The 22,563-nt window shown below is 48.6% G+C and overlaps 2 protein-coding genes across 3 annotated transcripts in view; both read left to right on the top strand.

Annotated features, from left to right (window-relative positions):
- Positions 1-22,563, top strand: part of EPPK1 (epiplakin 1) — a 222,314-nt gene that overhangs the window by 176,734 nt on the left and 23,017 nt on the right. The window lies entirely within an intron of this gene.
- On the top strand, positions 2,911-5,910 carry LOC138498384 (ribosome-binding protein 1-like). The gene is made up of 4 exons (XM_069622159.1): positions 2,911-3,039; positions 3,275-3,817; positions 4,023-4,475; positions 4,681-5,910. The coding sequence occupies exons 1-4, from the start codon at positions 2,911-2,913 to the stop codon at positions 5,908-5,910; spliced, it is 2,355 nt and encodes a 784-aa protein (XP_069478260.1).

Here is a 22,563-nt window from a genome sequence, read left to right as displayed (position 1 = left end):
GCAGGTGAACAAGCCTCTCAGTATGGTAGGGATGTCCGGCACCCCTTTCCCGCCTTTGTCGTGTGTTTTGTACATGGTTGCTCTCTTTACTCTATCCATCTTGGAGTTCCAAATGAAGTAGAATACCACCCTCGTGATGGTTTTTGCGATCATCTTTGGCACAGGCCAGACCTGCGCAAAGTACTGCAGGACCGGGAGGACATTGTTCGCTAGGGCCAGTGTCTTCCCCTCTATGTTCAGCCTCCGCAGGCTCCATAGCCCTAGCTTTTGCTTGGCTTTCGCCATGCGCTTGTCCCACGACCTTGTCGCGGCCCTTTCGTTGCCGAACCACACACCCAGGATTTTCATTAGGACCGGTCCGATGGGGAAGGGCAGAGGGTCGTACTTTGGGTTCCAGTCCCGAAGAGCATGGCCTCTGACTTAGTGCAGTTTATCTTGGTCCGTGACGCCATGCTGAAGTCCTCGCAGGTCCTTACGAGGGACTTGACTGAGCACTAACGAGACACATGCACAGTTCACTATATGCAACGCTCATCAGTGTGGATAACTAAGATTTTGAAGGGCTGGGGCATGTTTACTACACCCCACCAATTTTATGGTGGGTTAACAAAAATACAAAAAAAAAGCCCTACTATTGCCATTTCAACTTTTAAAAGTGCCCTATACGGCAGTGACTTTTTTCTGCATGCCGCAAAAAAATCAAGCTTTTCAACTAATTTGCATGCCCATGATGCATTGCTGTGTGGCTCTAATTTGCATGCCCATGATGCGTTGCTGTGTGGCTCTAATTTGCATGCTAATGATGCATTGCTGCGTGGCTCTAATTTGCATGCCAATGATGCATTGCTGTGTGGCTCTGATCTGGAGGTGAAGTAGAGTGATGGCTACCAAGTTGCGCTTTGTTGCATACGTCCTATTAGCTGAAATGGCCTACTCTACTCTCAGAGTGCATGCAGATGTGTGTTCCTACACCCACCATGATGGTGTCTGCTAAACAGAGTGATGTGGTATTAGTAGCACTATAGAACCAATCTTTTGATAAGGGAGTGAATGGTCATCTGTGCCACCCCCGAAGCTTTGGATTTTAAAATTATTTTCTTACAGCACTGCACTCCTTCAAAGAAGGTGAATTGATGCATTCTCTATCCAATGACTGAGTAATTTCAAATTAGGGTCATTTTTACTTGTAACCTCCAGCCTCTACTGTCAGTGTAAAGTGAAGCTACAAAAGCCTGCACCCTATTTCGAACCTTGTGATACAACATGATACAATACTGATACAATACGCCATCATCATCACAGCTCGAAAGCGAAAACGATGTAGTTCAGTGGAAACACGTTTTACTTTCCCTTTAACTCATTAAAAGACATGATTCTTGCTGTTCTCATCCAAAATATGCGTCCTTCCAATGCATTTTATAGGGAAGTATTTGAAGGGTTTGCTAGTAGCAAAATACCGGGCCGATTCATGGAATTTCGCGCAGAAATCGCACAAGGGCCGTGTGCCGAGATGGACACTGCGCGAGCCAACACGCCGAATAAAAAATGCCCCACATATTCATGCAATTGTTCGTGCAAAGTATCCGTATTCACAAGTCGCGACCGGAAACCCTCGACACGCCCACACGCAAAGCAAAAAACGACCAGATCAGCTACCTTTGCGCTCTCCCCCGGGCGCGAATACACGCACCCTTCAAACAGTGCGTGCAGTTCCCCGTAAGCAGGCCTGCGACTCAGGGACCCTGCCCGCGATCCCCCGTAACTGTATCCGACACCCCGACAACATGCGTATAGAAAATCATAATTTGGCAAAAACTCAGGAAATCTGTGTGCGAACCCACGTAAAACGTTCCTGCACATGTCTACACTTCTTATGCACACCCCTAAGTTACATTGGAACCCCGATTGAGTACACGCACACCAAAAACCGACATGCGACCGCACCTGCGTGCTGAAAATCCTACACGCAAGTGTACTTACGCCTGCCTTCGGTGTGGCGGATATTATGAAGGACTTGTGTGGCCCTTTCCAAGCCGAGAGTTTGCATGATCAAATCCATGAATACGTCTCGTGCCACGCAATAGTGGGTGCGCGAGGGACTGTCATCAGGCCATCCCTCGGAACACCCACTTTTTCGCAAGTTCTTCCCCATTTGTGGTGTTCCGCCCCCTTCGCAGCCCTCTGCACAAGACACGACCACTCTCTGCTCGGAATATCGCGCAAGACGCTCGACGGCTCAGACAGATGTGCCGAGCCAGAGCAAAATCCATGCAAGACCAGGGAAAGTACTGCTCATTCGGTACCATGATACAACAAAGGCGGATTTGCGTGCAGTTGCGGGCACAAATACCCTCTTTTCCACGCAGATGAATCGGCCCCGTAGTCTGTGAGTCATTATTGGAGCAAATTAATTTATGTTTTCGAAGATTTTAAAGCAATCCCATCTATGTTTTTAAACAGCTTGTGAAGTGTTTACAAGCACATCTACTGCCTAAAGGACAATTTCTTCTGCTAGTGGCAAAGTGCCTAGTCTGTGGGCCCGTTTTGGGGCAAATGTATTTGTGCTTTATGAAATAACATGAAGGCACGCATCACCATCAGAGAAGCACCCCTTATCTTTTCGCCTGGAGGGCTGTTGGTTCAGGGAAAGTGAAAAAGATACATGGAAGGATTAAACTAAGCAGGCAAGAAGAGATTGTGTGGCAGGAGTAAGATAGCAAAATGAGAAATAGTGTCCAACAGTAGAGTGAGGGCGCGGGCAACACTGGGCAAGATCCTGCACCAGGGACTTTCCACACTCTGGCAAAGTCACAAGGTGGTACATGGACAGAATCAAACCCTCACCAGAGAAATGTCTTCACTGTCACCAGAAAGAGCCAACAGCAGGAAGGTGAGGACCAAGATCACCGGATGGAGGAAGGTGATGGCAGTGGTCAGCAGCTGCAGGAAGGTGATGGGGTGATCACCAGCTGCAGGAAGGTGATAGCAGTGGTCATCAGCTGCAGGAAGGTGATGGCAGTGGTCATCAGCTGCAGGAAGGTGAGAACCGAGATCATCGGATGGAGGAAGGTGATGGCAGTGGTCATCAGCTGCAGAAGGTGATGGCAGTGGCCAGCAGCTGCAGGAAGGAGATGGTAGTGGTCATCAGCTGCAGGAAGGTGAGGACCGAGATCATCGGATGGAGGAAGGTGATGGCAGTGGCCAGCAGCTGCAGGAAGGTGATGGGGGTGATCACCAGCTGCAGTAAGGTGATAGCAGTGGTCATCAGCTGCAGGAAAGCGATGGCAATGGTCAGCAGCTGCAGGAAGGAGATGGTAGTGGTCAGCAGCTGCAGGAAGGAGATGGTAGTGGTCAGCAGCTGCAGGAAGGAGATGGTGGTGATCACCACCTACAGGAAGGAGATGGTAGTGGTCAGCAGCTGCAGGAAGGTGATGGCAGTGGCCAGCAGCTGCAGGAAGGTGATGGCAGTGGTCATCAGCTGCAGGCAGTTGAGGACCGAGATCACTGGATGGAGGAAGGTGATGGCAGTGGCCAGCAGCTCCAGGAAGGTGATGGGGGTGATCACCAGCTGCAGGAAGGTGATAGCAGTGGTCATCATCTGCAGAAAAGCGATGGCAGTGGTCAGCAGCTGCAGGAAGGAGATGGTAGTGGTCAGCAGCTGCAGGAAGGAGATGGTGGTGATCACCAGCTGCAGGAAAGCGATGGCAGTGGCCAGCAGCTGCAGGAAGGAGATGGCAGTGGCCAGCAGCTGCAGGAAGGTGATGGCAGTGGCCAGCAGCTGCAGGAAGGCGATGGGGTGATCACCAGCTGCAGGAAGGTGATAGCAGTGGTCATCAGCTGCAGAAGGTGATGGCAGTGGCCAGCAGCTGCAGAAAGGAGATGGTAGTGGTCATCAGCTGCAGGAAGGTGAGGACCGAGATCATCGGATGGAGGAAGGTGATGGCAGTGGCCAGCAGCTGCAGAAAGGTGATGGGGATGATCACCAGCTGCAGTAAGGTGATAGCAGTGGTCATCAGCTGCAGGAAAGCGATGGCAATGGTCAGCAGCTGCAGGAAGGAGATGGTAGTGGTCAGCAGCTGCAGGAAGGAGATGGTGGTGATCACCAGCTACAGGAAGGAGATGGTAGTGGTCAGCAGCTGCAGGAAGGTGATGGCAGTGGCCAGCAGCTGCAGGAAGGTGATGGCAGTGGTCATCAGCTGCAGGCAGTTGAGGACCGAGATCACTGGATGGAGGACGGTGATGGCAGTGGCCAGCAGCTCCAAGAAGGTGATGGGGGTGATCACCAGCTGCAGGAAGGTGATAGCAGTGGTCATCAGCTGCAGAAAAGCGATGGCAGTGGTCAGCAGCTGCAGGAAGGAGATGGTAGTGGTCAGCAGCTGCAGGAAGGAGATGGTGGTGATCACCAGCTGCATGAAGGTGATGGCAGTGGCCAGCAGCTACAGGAAGGTGATGGGGTGATCACCAGCTGCAGGAAGGTGATAGCAGTGGTCATCAGCTGCAGAAGGTGATGGCAGTGGCCAGCAGCTGCAGAAAGGAGATGGTAGTGGTCATCAGCTGCAGGAAGGTGAGGACCGAGATCATCGGATGGAGGAAGGTGATGGCAGTGGCCAGCAGCTGCAGGAAGGTGATGGGGGTGATCACCAGGTGCAGTAAGGTGATAGCAGTGGTCATCAGCTGCAGGAAAGCGATGGCAATGGTCAGCAGCTGCAGGAAGGAGATGGTAGTGGTCAGCAGCTGCAGGAAGGAGATGGTAGTGGTCAGCAGCTGCAGGAAGGAGATGGTGGTGATCACCAGCTACAGGAAGGAGATGGTAGTGGTCAGCAGCTGCAGGAAGCTGATGGCAGTGGCCAGCAGCTGCAGGAAGGTGATGGCAGTGGTCATCAGCTGCAGGCAGTTGAGGACCGAGATCACTGGATGGAGGACGGTGATGGCAGTGGCCAGCAGCTGCAGGAAGGTGGTGGTGGTGATCACCAGCTGCAGGAAAGCGATGGCAGTGGTCAGCAGCTGCAGGAAGGCGATGGCAGGGGTCAGCAGCTGCAGAAAGGAGATGGTAGTGGTCAGCAGCTGCAGGAAGGAGACGGCAGTGATCAGCAGCTGCAGGACGGGGGTGGCAGTGGTCAGCAGCTGCAGGATGGTGGTGGTGGTGATCACCAGCTGCAGGAAAGCGATGGCAGTGGCCAGCAGCTGCAGGAAGGTGGTGGTGGTGATCGCCAGCTGCAGGAAAGCGATGGCAGTGGCCAGCAGCTGCAGGAAGGGGATGGCAGTGGCCAGCAGCTGCAGGAAGGTGGTGGTGGTGGTGAGCAGCTGCATGAAAGCGATGGCAGTGGCCAGCAGCTGCAGGAAGGCGATGGCGGTGGACAGCAGCTGCAGGAAGGCGATGGCAGTGCTCAGCAGCTGCAGGAAGGTGATGGCAGTGGTCAGCAGCTGCAGGAAGGTGATGGCAGTGGTCAGCAGCTGCAGGAAGGTGGTGGTGGTGATCACCAGCTGCAAGAAAGCGATGGCAGTGGCCAGCAGCTGCAGGAAGGTGATGGCAGTGGTCAGCAGCTGCAGGAAGGTGGTGGTGGTGATCACCAGCTGCGGGAAAGCGATGGCAGTGGCCAGCAGCTGCAGGAAGGTGGTGGTGGTGGTCAGCAGCTGCAGGAAGGCGATGGCGGTGGTCAGCAGCTGCAGGAAGGCGATGGCAGTGCTCAGCAGCTGCAGGAAGGTGGTGGTGGTGATCACCAACTGCAGGAAGGCGATGGCGGTGGTCAGCAGCTGCAGGAAGGAGATGGCAGTGGTCAGCAGCTGCAGGAAGGCGATGGCAGTGTACCGCCAGTAAACGGTACACCCCTTTTCGGCGCGGGCCGATTCGCCGCGGTCAGTTCGGCGCGGCCAGTTCGGCGCGGGGATGTTTTGGCACGCCATCGCTGAACTGGCCACGCCAAATCGTCCCGCGCCGAATCGGCCGCACCAAATCGTCCTGCTCCGTAAGCAGGGGCCTGTTTATAGCAGCAGCATTGGGAGTGCATCAAAGGCTGGAATACTGGCATAGGAAAGCCTTCAGCGCCGCCCTTAACAGGGAATTAGAAGCTGTGCCTTTTTTATACTTAACCCTGATTAGAGGAGATGGGAGTGGACAGCGCCCAGCAGGAGAAAGTGATGCAGTGCCCGGCTTGGGCACGACGTGACCGACCTTCGAGTGCCTGTCCAATAAAGTAGGCGCTTAATGGTCTGGCAAACAGGGGGCAGGCAGGCGAGGCGCACCGCAATGTACCCACCCGTGGCAGGAGGTACGTCACCAAGCCACAAAGGCGTCACGGAGGCCAGAAAACGTGTTCCATTAACTATGATATAGGAGCATGAGAAGTAAACATAATAAGACGGACACTTGCCAAGATAAGCGCATGTGAACTGGGGGCGGCAATGCGCAGGTTAGCTTGTGGGGGGCATATCTTGCCTCGGGGTGTTGTGATATGATGTGTATGCGAGTTGCTAGGCTTGGTTTCATGTACACCTGATCGATAACCTGAGGAAACCTGATCTACTTTTACCCGTTATCGGCAGTGGTAAGGATTACTAACAATTTCAAGTAATGCAGTCACCTGCGACATTATGGGTGCCTGTTTGGCAAATGAAGGGGAGTTTCGTGTAGAAACGGCTCTCTGGGGTTGCCATGGGACACAGGGATTGATCGACTTTCTCGCTCAAAATCCCAAATGCTTAGTTTAAGAATAACACTTTATATGGGCAATTTGGGATGTTGTGGCCACAAGTTCAGTGTCTTTCTACTGCTGTTTATGCCACAGACACCACTGCTTTTTTCTGGCACTTTCCTCTTTTTCCACCAAATTCCGTGGCACCCTTTCGCTGCACATTCTGTGCTCCCCCAACCCTCCCCTCCATCAAACCTCTAAGCCACTTTTGATTTTTTGGAGGCGCCCCCAAAACCCCCTGTAGGTGCTGCCTCACTCTGGCTCTTGCACTGTCATGTGGGGGTGGAGTTCCCGCCTCGCTTCGCCTGGTGTGCTACACGGCACACGTGCAGGGCAGTGCATGCTCTGCAGTGTTTCTAGTGTGCACGTGCACCATTATGTACATGCGAAAGGTTTCTGGGGCAAGCTCCACTTAGGAACATGTTCTAAAATGGCGCCCACTCCTTTTCGCAGGTTCAAATGGATCTGGAGAGAATACTTCCTCATTTCTACATGTGTCTTCCCCACTCTCAGCCTGCCAGCATACGGGTCTCCTAACCCTTGGAGGCCCAGTCAATGCTCACGTGCTGCAGCAAAAACAGGGACTGCCCGGAGGATTGATGTGTACAGGATCCACAGAACCGGTACACCCCGTTTCGCCGCCGCCGGTTTGGCGCGGGCCGATTCGCCGTGGCCATTTCGGCGCGAGGCCAGTTCGGCGCGGGCTGCCGCGCCGACCTGGCTTCCGCACCGAACCGGCTGCGCCAAATCGTCCCGCGCCGAATCGGCCACGCCAAATCGTCCTGCTCCGTTTACTGGAACTTAAAACCTCATCTTTCAGACTCTACTGCCCCTGGCGGCTGCACTTGGATTCGTTGACTCTTTGACGCCAGCTCCTAGCCTCTACGAGCCCCTGTACACATCTATTTGTTGTGCCATTCCGTTTTAAGTTCCACCGCTTGTCATACAGGAACCCCCTCACAGGCCTGTTTGCCAGCTTCCGTCCTCATTAAGGCGCCTGCCTTAGAAACAGGACGCTAGTGTGCAACATAGGTGCAATCCCCTGTGTAGTGCTTAGAAACTTTGAACTGCACTTAGTGCTTTTTTGTGAGTTAGGCCCATTTAGCGCGATGCAAAGAGTACTTTTGCAGTGCAACGTGACTTTGCTGCGCAAAAATACACGTTGCTGCTCTGTGAAGTAGGCCCCGTGGAACATGTGTGTTGACTGTGCAAAGGCACTTTGCTCGGCTCTAAACGTTCAAGAGGCGGGGCTCCCCATTGAAGAGAGGCGTGACCCTGGTGACACCCCGCCTGTCGCCTCCCTTTTCCTAACATTGACTGACCTTTACCAGTGTTCTGTGCTGCCCATCACTCCTAACCCACTTTAAACAGCACAGGCCTCCCACCCCAAAGCTGCCCAACTTGTTTATGAGTCTTGTGTGTCAAATACCAGATCACATCCATCTCTCGGCCTTGACAGGTCACACCCTCAAAATGAGGTTAAATGCGCGTAGAATGACTGCGCCCGGTGAAACCAGGTTTCAATGTGTCATGTAAGTCGTAGTTCATTATATTACGTTAGAAGGAATGCACTCAAATGGTGACCACTGGCGACGGTCAGGGCTCAAGTCGAGGGTACACGAGGGGGGAGTTACAGAGTCCACCCACTTTTTTCAGAGGGTGAACTCAGTTCCCCCAGCTAAAATGAGAAACATTGAATATCTTCTTAGAATGTATGCATTAAAGCCACCCACAGTGATCGAACCAGAGTCGTCAGGTTTGCAGGCCAGACACTTCACCACGGCACTATATAACCCGATGAAAAACAGCAAACAACTAAAGGTGAAATGTCGCATTTCAGTACTGCAAGTCCCAGGGAAAACATTTGTATTAGTTCTTGGAGTTTAAAACATGCACACCCTTTAAGGTTTTCAAAAACACTATTCGAAGAACATAGCCTCTCTTGGTTGTGTGTGTGCGTTGATTTTCTGAAAGGCAAATACCATTCGTCCTGTGCAATTTGGGTGGTTATGCAAAGTCAATTTAATGAAATGTTATATTTCACCTTGATATGCTAATTTCTGGCAACGTCACATCCCATTGCGTTTGTTGATGAGTCCCCCCACTTACATTTTTGGGACTTGACCCCTGGTGCCGGTCCCCATTGAGAACCCAGTTTAGTTGCTTGCTAGAGAGTACAGTTGTACTGGCAGACTGCAAAGGCCAGACTATGCATGCATTCCAACATGCCCCATTGCATTTCGGTGACACGGGTCTCCGATCTTTTCGCTTTGCATTCTGGGACTCGTAGTCCTGGAATTCAAAGAGTCATGCGGGGACTTGTAGTCCTCGATTTCAAAGAGACATTTCAAAGCAGCCCCCAAATTCAGCATCAGTGGTCAGACTTCCGTAGCGCTCCCCAGAATGGCCACTGGAATGTAATGATTCTCCAGCACCATTGGAAATAATGGGGTGCCCTGCCCCAACAACCGTCACGCTTCTTCATTTGTAGGATCACAGAGACAAGCCTTTGGGGCACAATGAGGTCCTACTGCATGCGCTGCATGGGGGTGGCACCTAGCTCAGGGTGGGCAGTAAAATGTCTCTCCAGGATGCCTTTTGCTTTCTGACCTGGCATGACCAATTGGGGACAGGCTGGCGTGCGGCAGGGCTGAATATGCACTCATGCGCCTCCCTGCACATTCAGGTTGCCTGGGGTTTGTGCCCAGAGCGCTCCGGCTCCTCCATGCATGTGCAGGAACCAGGAAGTGCTCCCTGGTTCCTGTCCTTGCTGGGCAGGAACCTGAGGGCCTTTGTGTAAGGAGCAGATTCTGGACTGGGGTGGAAGGTAAGGGAGACAATAACCTATGAATGTGTGTGTGTACATAAGCGTGTGTGAATGAGCGAGTGAAAGTGCATGGGTTCATGTGTGACTGTGCAAATGAATGCCCAGGGCTGTGGAGATGATTTGGGGCTGGGGAACGACGAGGTAGTTTCTACTGGGCATCAGTTGTAAAACAAACCTGATGTAGCCAGTCTGGCCATATATTTTTACTGAGGCATAGCATTTTTTACTGGGCATTAATGATAAAGCAAACATGATCAGTGTTATTTCATGGCTTGACTGGCCTAAAAGTAGCATATGCAGCGCCAAGATTCCTTTGGGCGAATGTTGCGCTTTATAAATGCGTTTAACATAACATAACTTTGACGGAGCCTGTCTGGCCCTATATACTTACTGTTGATGTTAATTTGCACTGATTAACAATAAAGCAATGATAAAGCAAACATATTAAGTGTTAATAAATGTTTAGATTGCCCTACATTGGCACACCGTCTGGGTATATTTTCTTACTGTGGCATGGCATTTTTGATTGGGCATCCAGGGTAAATAAAGCCAACATTTTGAGGGTTCTTAATTGGCTATAATGGCTTATGTCGGTGCACCCAGCCTGGACATGTTTTCTTATTGTGGTATGGCATTTTTACTGGCAAAACCAACAGGAGTATGTTCTTAATTGGGGATACCGACATTTATTGGCAGAGCCAGAATGGACATATTTTCTGATAGTATAATTACTGGCATTATGTGCATAGTGAACGTTTGTTCTTATATGGGAATACTGGCACATATTGGTGCAGCCAGAATAGCCATGTATGGGCGCAGCCAGCTTACAAATGTTTTCATAATGGCATATACTGTGGGAAAATAAATCATGAAATAAATGCTTCTATGCACTGTTGGTGACTTGCATCTACTGGATTTTTTCAGGAGTTCCTCTAAAAAAACGACTTGGAACTGTGTTTAGACTAAAGAGCTTGTGTAGACTGCGCTGGTAACAGTGCTTGACAGTGGCCCTGCACCATTAGGAACGCCATCAAAAAACGATGTTCTCTAAGAATACATAATACAGCCGGTCGTGACGTAGGACTGTGCAGGACTGCTCCAGAGTGCTCTGGATACCTCAAGGTGTCAGGAGTCTGAAAAAACCTGAGAAAGTCTGTGCCTGTGCGCTACATTTTATTACCACACATTCATACAGATCGTTGGCTTTATGGCGAGCATAAGTTTGAGAGGGCCTCTAGACTCTGATTGTGAAAAGAGGCCCGCTCGATTTCAAGAAACAGCCAGTCCCCAGTTTCTCGGGGGCCAACATGTTGCGTTCTGAATAGCTGTGGCTGCAGTGAGTGGCAGTGCAGGTCAAAGGGCGCAATGAGGGCAGCGAGAAGCGAATGAACCTCTGCACTGTTGCGCAGGTCTCCTAAACCTATCAGATCCAAAATACTCGCATGCAACATGCTCCCCCCCCCACACACACACAACTAACCGCATGTCTCAATACATGCCAGCGCTGCCCCCAGTTCTGCATCATATCGCTCTTGGTGCACACTAACTGCGCCTTTCCAACACGTATGTAGACACACGTGTAAACACACATGTAAACACACATTTCTTAAACACACCTTTTTTCTGTTTTGATCCTACAAGACAGGAATGGTTATTTACATCAAAACTATCCTCCATAACTTATAAATCGCATGCACCCCAGAAGAGCCTTTGCAATAAGCCCACCTGCCTGTAGTCATTGTTTGAGAAAGATCTGCATCGTGTACACTACATTTGTACATCAAAAATCATCTGTAACACTTAAGGAGAGATGAATGTTTTGGGGCGAGGGGCTATCTAGCCCGCTGCATTATGCGCCATGTCTACTGCCCGGGGCGCAGCTACACTGAAACTTCGGGGGGAGACTAACGCTTAAAATGGTGGGGGAAGGACTACCTTAGAGCCATTTTGGGCGGGGCAAACTTACTTGTATGGGGAGCTAGTCTCAAATTAACCCCAAATGAAGCACCTTAAAGTACATTGGGCCAGCGACATGGCCCCAAAACATGTTAGGATTTAAGGAGAACCCGCATATTTTAGTGGGGCCTGGCAGCACTGTACGGCTGTGGTTGTGATGTGGTACCTGGCGTGTCCATGTGCATTTTACTCTAGACTGCACTTGATGTCTTTGAGATATCAGTGGCCGGTTAGAAGAGAGACGCCGGGCAACTGAATGGGCACTGTGGGCCTTGGACATGTGCCATGGCTTTGTGCCACCCGACGACGCATCGTGTAGCTTTACATCACAAAGTATGTTATGATGGGGTGGGAAAAGCGGATATAAACAAATACATGTGGCCAACTGTGGCCGTTCCAAAGTGAAATAGGTTGTCCCCAATGTCTGGTTGGATTGTTGGGAAAGACATGTCAACTACCACCTCAAAATCATTCTCCCCTCCCCCCCACCCTAACCAACAACACTCCCCGACACACAACTGCAGCACTGAAACAGCACAGTTTACACAAGAGAGTGAAGAATCGTCCCTACACTAAACTTCCCTATGCACCGCACTAACCCACCACAGATAGGCCAACACGCCTCTCCACACTCCCTGAACACCACTCTACAGGCCCCTCAGACAAACACACAATAGACATTGGATAGGGAGCATAGCTGAGGCAACACAACTACACTGAGCAGCACGGGTTCCATACCTGTGCTTCGATGCTGCAGTCTGGCATGAAGCGTGATTTAAGAAACCCTGTCTTTTTAGAGCTGTACACATCTACATTGCAAAAAGGTGATCTTGCCCTGCCCCCCCCCTCCCTGCTCCTACATCAGGCTGCCAGCCCACCCTCTTACTGATCATGGAGCTCCAAGAACCTGAGCAAATGACACTGGAGCGGCGAGGCCTACGGGCGTGTGGCGCGGTATATAACAATTCAAATAAATAAATAAATAAATAAGACTCAATAACATAGCATAACAAAACATATCAAAGAGTTTCACTCATACTTCGGTTGTGGGGGCAGTACTTGGGACAGGCCAAGCGACAGTGCGTGCCCTCGCGCGCACCAGATCCCGATGGGATCCCGATTCTCAAACATAATCGGACGTTATAGTCCAAACTCCTGTAGGATCGATTTACCTATATCTTACTGTCAAAAACCACTCCAGAGTCTTGGAAGACGGCCATTTTGGTTGCTATTTTCAGGAACGGATCAAGACATCTCCCCTCGAATTATAGACCTATCGCCCCACATGATTCCACGAGCAAGGTTTGTTCTGAAGTTGTTTAAAAACATATCAATAACTGGATTGCTCAGCAAGTATTAGACGATGAGATCCAAGTAGGGTTTAGATCACGCTACTGTAAAAGGCATAACATTTTAAAAAAAAGGCCAACTCGAAAAAGTTTCGGAAGAGGTGGTATTCAAACCCAGCTCTCACAACTACTCCTTATTTGGGGGAAAATGTCCTCACCACTTTGCAACCAACACTGTCCACTTAAAATCCATAAAACCATAGGTAAGCACTAATATGTCACCCTGCTCTTGGCTAAAACAAATCCATGCTCGTGAGAAGCGTGATTTATGTCTATCACCTGACCGTGGAGAGAGTGGGAAGGTCTATTTATTTATATATTTTTATTTTTTCATTTATATACATGAGGATCAATGCTCTATTGATCACAAAGAACGTACAATAGATAAGAAATCAGAGTTAATGGGAAGCAGTGAGCTACCGTAGGTGAGTTTGAGGTACATTCTGACCAAGTTGTGGAGGGGAGTAAATGGATCAGTCACCAGGGACAATACATAAGTGTACATACATAAATTATGGACAGCCAACATTGGACATTTTTAACTGCAGGTAGGCAAATACGGCTAGCTGTGCTCAGGATGTGACCATATTGGCTGAAGTGCTCGAGTGGAGGAAGAGGAAGTGAGGGACAGAGGCAGGTTAGAGTCGAGGGAAAATGTTAGATAGCAGGCAGATGAGAGGTACATTAAGAGGGTAACTCAGAGGCGAGGAGGTAGGCTTTTAATCAGGTTTTGAACAAATCCATGTGGACTGTTTCTCGGATGTCCAGGGGACAAGAATTCCATGCAAGTGGAGCAAGAAAAGAGAAGGAGCGGAGGCGAGAGGAAACACAAAGAGGACGAGGAGCCAAAGGGTATTCAAGGATGGAGAGCAGAGATTACGAGAAGTCTTGTAGAGCTGGAAAGAGGATAGATATAGTGGTGTTTTACCGTGGATAGATTTGTGAACTAGGAGAAGACATTTAAATCTGGCCCTGTTCTGCATCATCAGCCATCCCCCTGGTGACGGTACGAGGAAGTAGGTGTGATGTGAGGGAGTTCAAAGAGAGTCATGGTAGAGAAGCTAATGATCTTGTTGAGACGATAGAAAGCATAGTTGGGGAGACCAAAGAGGATGCTGGCACGGTAGTCCAGTTTAGAGAAGACAAGAGTGATTAAGAGATGCTTGGCAGTGTTGAAAGGAAGGGGGTGTCTGATTTTCCTAATATTTAGGAGGTTGAGGTGAGCTGCTGTTCCCGTTTTGGAAATGAAAGTAGAGAAGGGTCGTAGACGACGCCAACGTTTCTAGCTGAAGAAGAGTAGGGGAGAGTGTCAGGTGGAAACTGGATAGGCATAGGAAGAGATGAGGGAGAGCTTTTGGCAGGGAAGAAGAGTACCTCTGTTTTGGTAGAGTTTAATATTAGAGAGTGCAAAGCCATCCAATATTTAATGGCAGAGACACCTTGGAAATGTTGATAGAGAGCTCAGAAGAGAGTTCAGGAAAAGAGAAGAAGATTTGGGTGTCGTCCGCGAAGAGTTGCTACGAGAACCCAAATGAGAAGATTATTGCCCCAAGAGCCGAGGTGTAGATTGTAAAGAGGAGTGGACCCAGGACAGAGCCTTGTGGAACCCCAACAGTTAGAGGAGTGAGTTGAGAGGTGTGTTGCTCCAGGAACCAGAGAATTTGCGAGGTGTAAGGTAGGATTCAAACCAAGCAAGGACTCAATCATGAATCCCAAGAAGAGAGAAAGAATTAAGGACAGTGTCAAAGGCAGAAGACATGTCAAGGAGAATTAGGATAGATAGGTTGGAGTGCTTAACAGAGGCGATGAAGTTGGACACATTCATGAGAGCAGTTTTCCTGGAGTGACAAGAGCGGAAACCTGCTTGTAGGGGGTCTCAAAGGTTGTGGAGGTCTAAGAAATTGGACAGATGATTGAACACAACAACCCTTTCAAGCACTTTAGAGTAGTGCAGAAGTTGTGACACAAGGTGAAAGTTAGCCAGTAGGTTCGGGTCATCCCCTTGTCTTTTTAGGAGAGGGATGGCCGTGGCGGTTTTGAAAAGAGAGGGACAGCAAGCAGAGCCGAAGAGTTCAGTGAGGTCAGAGGCCACTAAAGGGGCAATAGGCTTGACTTTCTGAGGAGCAAGAGGGTCTGATAGGGCACGAGATGGGTTAGCCATCATCAGTAGAGATAGCACTTCATCAGTATTAGTGTGACTGAAGTGGGAGATAGAGGCAGAGGATGATGGTAGAGCAAGCAGAGTGTAAAATGTAGAAAGAGGGAGTTTGAGGAAGTTCAGGAAAGAGTCTCTCATTTTGGAAATTGTTGCAGCGAAGTGTTCAGCTAGGTCATTAGCTGTGGGGTTGGAGTTGATAGCAATAGACTTAGGAGGAATGAGGATGTCAGGAAACAAGTCAACACTTGGTCGCTTTGGCATAATTGGAAGAAGAGGCACCCAGTTTGCCTATTTCCCTACCTAAGATGGTGCCGGCACTCTTCCGTGCTTCTGCCTTCCTTTTCACAGTCTAGCCATTCTCAAGATGGCGCCATGCATTCTGTCGGAAACACACACAGACCTACGCTGAGGCCCAGATTTAAACCTGCAGTAAGGTAAAGACGCTGCGTCTCTTCTCTCGGCAAGCACTGAGGCTCCTGTTGTTCATGTGTTCCCTCTGCCTTTATGAATCACTCCTTTTTCTGATTCCTGCCTTGCTTCCCTTCCTTTTCCTGTGCTGCTGCTTCCTTTGTGTTAAACTCCTGCATCTCTGGCCTTCTGGTATCCTGCTGCTGACTGTTTCCTGCTTTCCAAGGTTTCATCTTGTTCCTATGGTGAAAGGTTTCATTCCCAGAGGGTTTCCCTTTGCTGCAGCCTGCTGGCCATACAAAACCCTGTGTCTGTTCGGGGTTTCAGATGGTTATTGGGCTGACAGCACATATAGGCATCTAATATAGAAGAGCTGGGCAGTGCTTGCTTTCTTTCATTATTAAGATAGAGGAGTGAGTTTAGGGTGCCCTGTAGCTGACAAGGATGGTTGGAGTCAGAGTCAACAAGGGTTAGGTAGAATACCCTTTTCCCTCTATCAAGAGTAGACTTGAGAGGGTTCAGGGCAGAGAGGTAGAGTTGCAGGTCCTCATGCGAGCCAGTACGCCTACATCTGCGCAGCAGCTGATGCATGTCTGTGTGGAGAGAGCGTATGAATGGGGTGACCCATGGTTGAGGATGCTGTTGAGAGGTGCAGTTAGTTGATCTTTAGGCCTATAAGAGATGACGAAAAATAAATAGATCTTCCGGAGGTCACTTGCCGGGACAATAGGTTACGTATTAGGGAAAGAGGTGCAATGTCTGTTAGGCGATGTTTTGAAGGTTGGCGAGAAGGGCTGTCATTCAGTCCAAAAGAGGTTCTGTGTTCATGAGGTAGTCAGGATTACTGTGCAGCCTGAGCTGCTTCCCTGATCTGGACTTAAGCTTTGTCCTTTCCTTAAAGACCATGATAGCCAGTGGATAGTGGGCATTGGGGAATAGCTCCTATTATTCTGCACAGGCTGTCACCGAATAATCTTTGTAATGCATAGCACTCCATTTCAGGGGCACCGAGGTTTCTAGCTGAAGGAGAGTAGGGGAGAGTGTCAGGCGGGAACTGGAAAGGCAGAGGAAGAGATGAGAGCGAGTTTTTGGCAGGAAAGAAAAGCACCTCTGTTTCGGTAGAGTTTAATAAGTGCAAAGCCATTGAATATTTAATGGCAGAGACACAGTTGGAAATGTTGATAGAAAGATCCGAAGAGCGTTCCAAAAAAGAGAAGATGTGGGTGTTGTCAGAAAGAGTTGGTAAAAGAACCCCAAGGAGGAGATTACTGCCCCAAGAACAGAGGTGTAGAGTGTAAAGAGGAGTGGACCTCAGGAGAATAGCTCAGAGGCAACGCGCTCGCCTTGGAAGCAAGACGACACAGAGCAACACAGGTTTGATCCCCGCGTCCGGACTATAAGTAACCAATCATAATCATAAAACAGAGCCTTGTGGAACACCAACAGTTAGAGGAGCCAATTGAGATAATCCGATGCTTTGTTTTTTAAAAGGTATCTTTGGCGTTTGGCGAATCCTAAGTTTGTTAGGTATTTTAAGTGGTTACCCTCATGACCACTTCTAACCATCTCAAAAACCAGGGATCCATTCAGCCCCCCGAAACCTGAAAGCGGAGCAAACAGTAGTTCTGCACACACCATTAGATCAATACTAAAATTATATTTTAAATAACATGAAAAATAGAATGGTAATAACATTGTGGCAGAAATAAAATAGCTTGATTAAATGAAACTGGCATTAACAAAATACGACTGAAATAAAGATTATCTAAAAAATAAAAGGGAAACATCCAAAAGTTTACAGCCGATGACAGAAGTTAAATTCTTCTGCCCATCTGAATATGCTCACTGAAGAAAAACAAGAATTCTAATTAAATATAAAAATAATTTAACAAACATGTATTAATATGTATTTGTTATTTGTATAAAAACAAATAAAAAAGGTTATTTATGACCAACTGTATAGACAAAAAATGTGATATTGCCTAGAAATCAACCACCGGTTAAAGTGAGCCTAGACTACAGCTTCATAATTGGAGGTTGATGACTGAAAGATTTGGAATTATTAATGCCATCTAGCATTGTTCTGGGCAACCCTGTAGACCATTGGTTTTCAGCGTGCCAAGTCATTATAGAAGGAGGCCATATGCGAATCAGGTTATTTGGGTCTCCAAAAGCATTCCCCAACATGTTTCAGCCTCATAGAGCATTGTCAGTGTGGGTAACTTGGGTCTCCAGGATTGGCAAGCTCACGACACACATCTGGGCATACCCGTCCCACTCAAGGTAATTTTAACAAAACAGAAGAGTGATGGAGGAAGGTTTTGCATTAATCATAACAACTGGTCAACCCACACTAGACCATTGCGTTTTAGCCTCTATGCTATTACGAAAGGGGCTACACCATAAGAAAAAAAAACAGGCTGTGTCCCACCCTAAAGATGGCAGTCCAGCCCAAGCTGCTAAGTCACATCCCTTCTGCATAAGACCACAAGCAACCCCAGACATGTCTCAGCCAGGCTGGGCATTGCCAGTGAGGAGTAGCCTAGATCGTTAGGCAAAACAGTCTGTGGACCCATGTCTGGGCATCCCACAAAGTGACATCTGCAAACTGAAGATTGATGGCTGGAGTAGGGTGGCCAACTTTTTTAGATCCTTTTGCAGGACACTTGCGCACAAGTTGGTGATGACATCACAGCATCATTCACGTTTGGCCCGCCGCATTTGTAATTTAAACAATTTGTTAATGACTCTTAACACCTAGCTTTATTGCAATGAAAATGGTTTGTCCTTGGGAGGTGATTGTCACATATTTTAACTGGAAACATGACCATCACAACCTCAGGAACAAAGCTTTAGCATGGAATGAAGCAGGTGTCAGAGCGTTAGCAGCAAGACAAAAGGAGCCGGGCCGCGGAGCCACCCAGAGAAAGAAAACTGAAGGCAGCAGCAGGACCCAGTGCCAAAGCAAGTCCGGAAAACCTGTGTCCCGCACAGCCACTCTGAAAACTGTGGGACAAAGTCCCCAAATACGGGACGATCCTGCAAAATACGGTACAGTTGGCCACCCTAGGCTGGAGGGTTTTGATGAGCACAAGACATGGAAACATGCTTGTGGAAAGTAAACAAAAATGAACCTGTTCTCTTTGCATCTTTGCTGTTTATAATGTACCTCCAGACTACAAACACTCTCCTCCTCGTATGTCACTTCCTGTCTCGGAGGCCGATGGCAGTTCACAAAACAGACGACAACCTAATGCAAATACCCCAAAAAATAATAATGAGGCACATGGAAATAGCTCTGGTTGTGAAATCAGTTGAAATTAAAACATTGATAGTAAGGGAAGTTAGCACCAATTAATTTACAAAGAGGAGGTACATTGAATTACTATTGGAGAGGGCTATTCGATTAATAAAGTGACTTGACTCACTCCAGCTCGAATCACAACGTTGTGACTGTGAGTGTCAGTTTGTCCTTAAGGGCATACAGCCCGTCCACAGCGTTGTGTGGGCGGACCGCCGTTGCGGTCCTATTTCCCAGGGAAGGGAAGTGACGTTGGGCGAGGGTGGGGGCTGGGGGTTTGTTTAGCAGTTACTGCCTTGTTAAAAAAAAGAACGGTTGCATGAGAGCCTGGCTCCCGCATGATACTTCCTCCTGCCGGTTTGAGGGCCCGTGCAAAACCTCACAGTGAGTATGTCTGACTTGAAGTGATACATGACCCAGAAGGACAAACACCATAAATGAGGGGCACATACCACAAGGGCATATTTCCAACCTTTATTTGATTACAATTGAGGGCCCTGTCCACGTTGCATCACTTCCTCCGCCTCATCTTTCCCCTTGAGCCGCCTCCACACGAGGCGGATGGTCTGCCCTAGCGCCTACGTTACAGTGACGTACTTCTAGTGAGACAGGAGCAAGTCAGATTTACTCATGTTATGTTATGTTATTTTGCATTTGTATAGCGCCTTATGTATCATTGGTATAGTAACTTCTTTGCAAATGGGCCCAACGTATTTTTATTTTTGTAAAAACTATTCATTATACGTTTTTGCATATTTGAAATGTCTTCTTTATACAATTCAACATGCTTTGAGAGTAGTTTACAGGGTATAACAGACTATATAAGGCGTTCAAGTTGAGAATAGAACCTCTGCTTAGCCACCCACCCTCTTCTTAGCATGCCTCCTCTTATGTACTGTGAGTTTTGGTTCGTCTTGAACATTCAGCACAATTATTTCTATTGTTTGATTTCCACTAAATGTAAAATTGTCCCATTGGAAACTGCGGAAAAATGCAAGTAAAAAAACGTATCTGTAGCACCCTCAAGATAACGATGTCCTTCCCACGCCGCTAGAGGGAGCAACGCATTGCTGGCCGCGGGGAAGGGGAGAGTCTGTGCCATTGGACCGCATTAGGACCGCCCTCCGGCCGCCGAACGCTGGCGCGCGCAAGGATTAGGGAAGAGCCTGCAGTGCAGACGCCGGCGCGCAGCAGTGCGCAGGACCGGAAGTGCCGGCCGGAAGCCGGAAGTCATGGGGCCGGGCGGCCCACTGTTGTATGAGGGGGGACACAGTGTGAAAAGAACCGGGGAGGTGTCCGTTAAAAAGACGGCGGATCATGAAAGGAACACCACGAGGATAGCGAGCACTCCCTCACCCCAACCAAAAGCAAGCAGAGCTGGGATTTGCCGGCATTTTGCAGGCCAGCGTTTTGTTGAAAAACAAAGATGCGTGGTAATAGAGCAGCTGGGACTTGCTGCCCGCGTCGATCCACCGGCATTATTGACTGCTGCCTTGAAAACATTCCTTTGAGTGCTTGTAGTTGGAGAAAATACTATCCCGCAAGAAATATGTCTATTAATCTGTGTCGCTTGTATTGGTTTAGTGTTTGCTGAACATTTGGCATAAGGTTAAATGTACAATATTAACTGGTTGGCAAAATGCTCAACATCCCACAAATATGGGGTGCCGCCAGATAGCGCCATGATGACATTGCAAAACTGACGTGTATAGCATTGGTGCTGATGACATCTTTTGCACTAGCATATCAGCGCTGTTACGGTACGGTACGGAAGACCATCTCACACAGCACGCATGCCCTAAAATCAGAGGCAGGCAAGAACCCTGTGCAGAGGAACAGCCCTCCCCAAGGTGTTTTGCATATTCCTGGGTCCAAGATGTTATGGAACTAGCGATGCAGACATGAAACAATGCTTCCCCAGAGGGCGTGCAATGCACTACCTGTGCCATACCTGAATTCCAGTATCATGTCGTATGTAGCAAGGCAGCGGATGTGCCGTCGCCAGGAAGTCCCAGACTTGCTACCGTCATCGTCGCCATCCCAGACTGCAGTGATCTGCCAGCAGTGAGCAATTGCATGGGAATGGCAGGCATTCCAAGAGGAGGAGTGAAGTTGGAACAGTGCCTCACCCTCTCAGGTACTTTCACTTTGTTCCGAGGGCCAGAAGGCCCTCATGGTTCACCCTTAGAGGACAGCTATCAACGCTTTCTCATGTGCTCATGGTATGGAAGGTCAAGACCCCCTACTCCTTTTGAAGTAGGAGACGAGCCTACTGATCCCCTTGCATGTAATGTGGGTGTCCCTGCCTGGAAGACCACTCTTCACATTGTTGACCTCAGAGGTCCACATACCCTACAAGTGTAGTTCCACTCATGAGGAAGTCAACTCGTTATTCTAAGAGTGCATTTTCTAGGAGAATTCAGACAAACTCGTTGGCAGAGAGGCCCTCTCACATACAGTCCGCATCGCTCGCTAATATGTCCCACTCAGTGGACGCTTCCAATGGAACAATGACAGCACCACTAGTTTGTCGCTATGCTGAATCCGGGTCACCTTGACAGCGATCCTCAGTGAAGCGTTGGCCAGAAAATCCCACATGGGGATGAGAGCGCAGCTACAACAATCATCAGGAAACCACTACGAAAATAATATCGAAAACTCAGTCCTACTTCAAAGACTGTGATGGAAGGAAGACAATGTTTCAAGAAATGCTCCATCCATAATTTCCCATATCTAAAAGACTGTAGAAGCCATGAGTGAAGGAGGACATCCCTGTGCATGCAGAGTCACTCATCACATGCTGCATGGTTGTCTCTCCAAGTGAAGAACCACAAGAGCCCTTTTACTGCCTTTTTTTTCTAGTTCTCCAGATTACACAGCAGTGGGATGCAACTTTCTACATGGATAACAGGCTTTTAGGGGGACTCTAAAACACGACGCATGACATTGTTGGCACACAGATGTTATGAATACATGTATTTTGTAATATGAAATATACAAGCTTTTAGGGGATCCCTTCACCGGTTACTGACTGCTAGCCCTAGCCTAGGTAGAACCAAGCGAAGCGGCCATTGCTGGCCAAACCTGCACACACCAAAGTGTGGATTAATGCAATTAACACCCGGTTTGTTGAATGGATGTTAAAGGGTGTTCTATTATTTTCTAATAATAATTTGGCCACAGTCGCATAGCCATCAAAGTAAAGATACCCCAAATCTAAGATGGCCTCACTTTCCATAGTCATCAAAGGAAAGATAACCCAAATCTAAGATGGCCTCACATTCTATAGCCATCAAAGGAAAGATAACTCATATCTAAGATGGCCTCACTTTCCATTGTGGCCTTGTGAGGGACAGCGAGGCAGGGTGCAGGACGCTAAGAAGGAAGGTCTCCGTTTGGAGACGGAGGCCGGGCCAGCAGGTAAGTGGGAGGAGGGGGCTGGTGTGAACACGGTTTCAGTGCATGGCTTACGAGGGAACAGCCATCAGCTGTCCTGTAATGCAGGCTTACGGCACAGATTCCAATCCAGCATTACACAATGCTGTTTGGCTGGCACCAGGTGCTAATAAAATCTATTTTAGAGTACGGTGAATACCATTCACATTAAGCGCAGTGAACCCTTGTTTCCCATGCCCAGGTTGCTGCCAATGTGCTACAGTGAAAAATGGCAACTATAAATGTTTGTCTATGCAACACCATATTACCAGTGGTCATCTAACCAATTGTCAGCCTGATGAATTGTTTCTCACAAGCCGTGGAAAGAAACATGTCCATGTAATTGGAAGTGCACCAGATTTTCCAAAGAGCATTAAGTGGAAATCTGAGAAACTGAATCATTGATTTGTTGTTTTTATGTGAAAACAATGGTTATT

Source organism: Ambystoma mexicanum, chromosome 5q (assembly GCF_040938575.1).
Source record: "Ambystoma mexicanum isolate Mex_15411 chromosome 5q, UKY_AmexF1_1, whole genome shotgun sequence".
Taxonomy (NCBI): domain Eukaryota; kingdom Metazoa; phylum Chordata; class Amphibia; order Caudata; family Ambystomatidae; genus Ambystoma; species Ambystoma mexicanum.
Note: the sequence above shows the minus strand (reverse complement) of the source record. Positions and strands in the feature narration are given on the sequence as shown.

What these genes read in the sequence shown, in the direction of transcription:
- LOC138498384 (XM_069622159.1), top strand. Translation starts at nt 2,911, where the DNA reads ATGGAGGAAGGTGATGGCAGTGGTCAGCAGCTGCAGGAAGGTGATGGG. An exon ending in TGGTCATCAGCTGCAGGAAG is followed by an intron (nt 3,040 to 3,274) that starts GTGAGAACCGAG and finishes CATCAGCTGCAG; the next exon opens with GAAAGCGATGGCAATGGTCA. An exon ending in TGATCACCAGCTGCAGGAAG is followed by an intron (nt 3,818 to 4,022) that starts GTGATAGCAGTG and finishes CATCAGCTGCAG; the next exon opens with GAAAGCGATGGCAATGGTCA.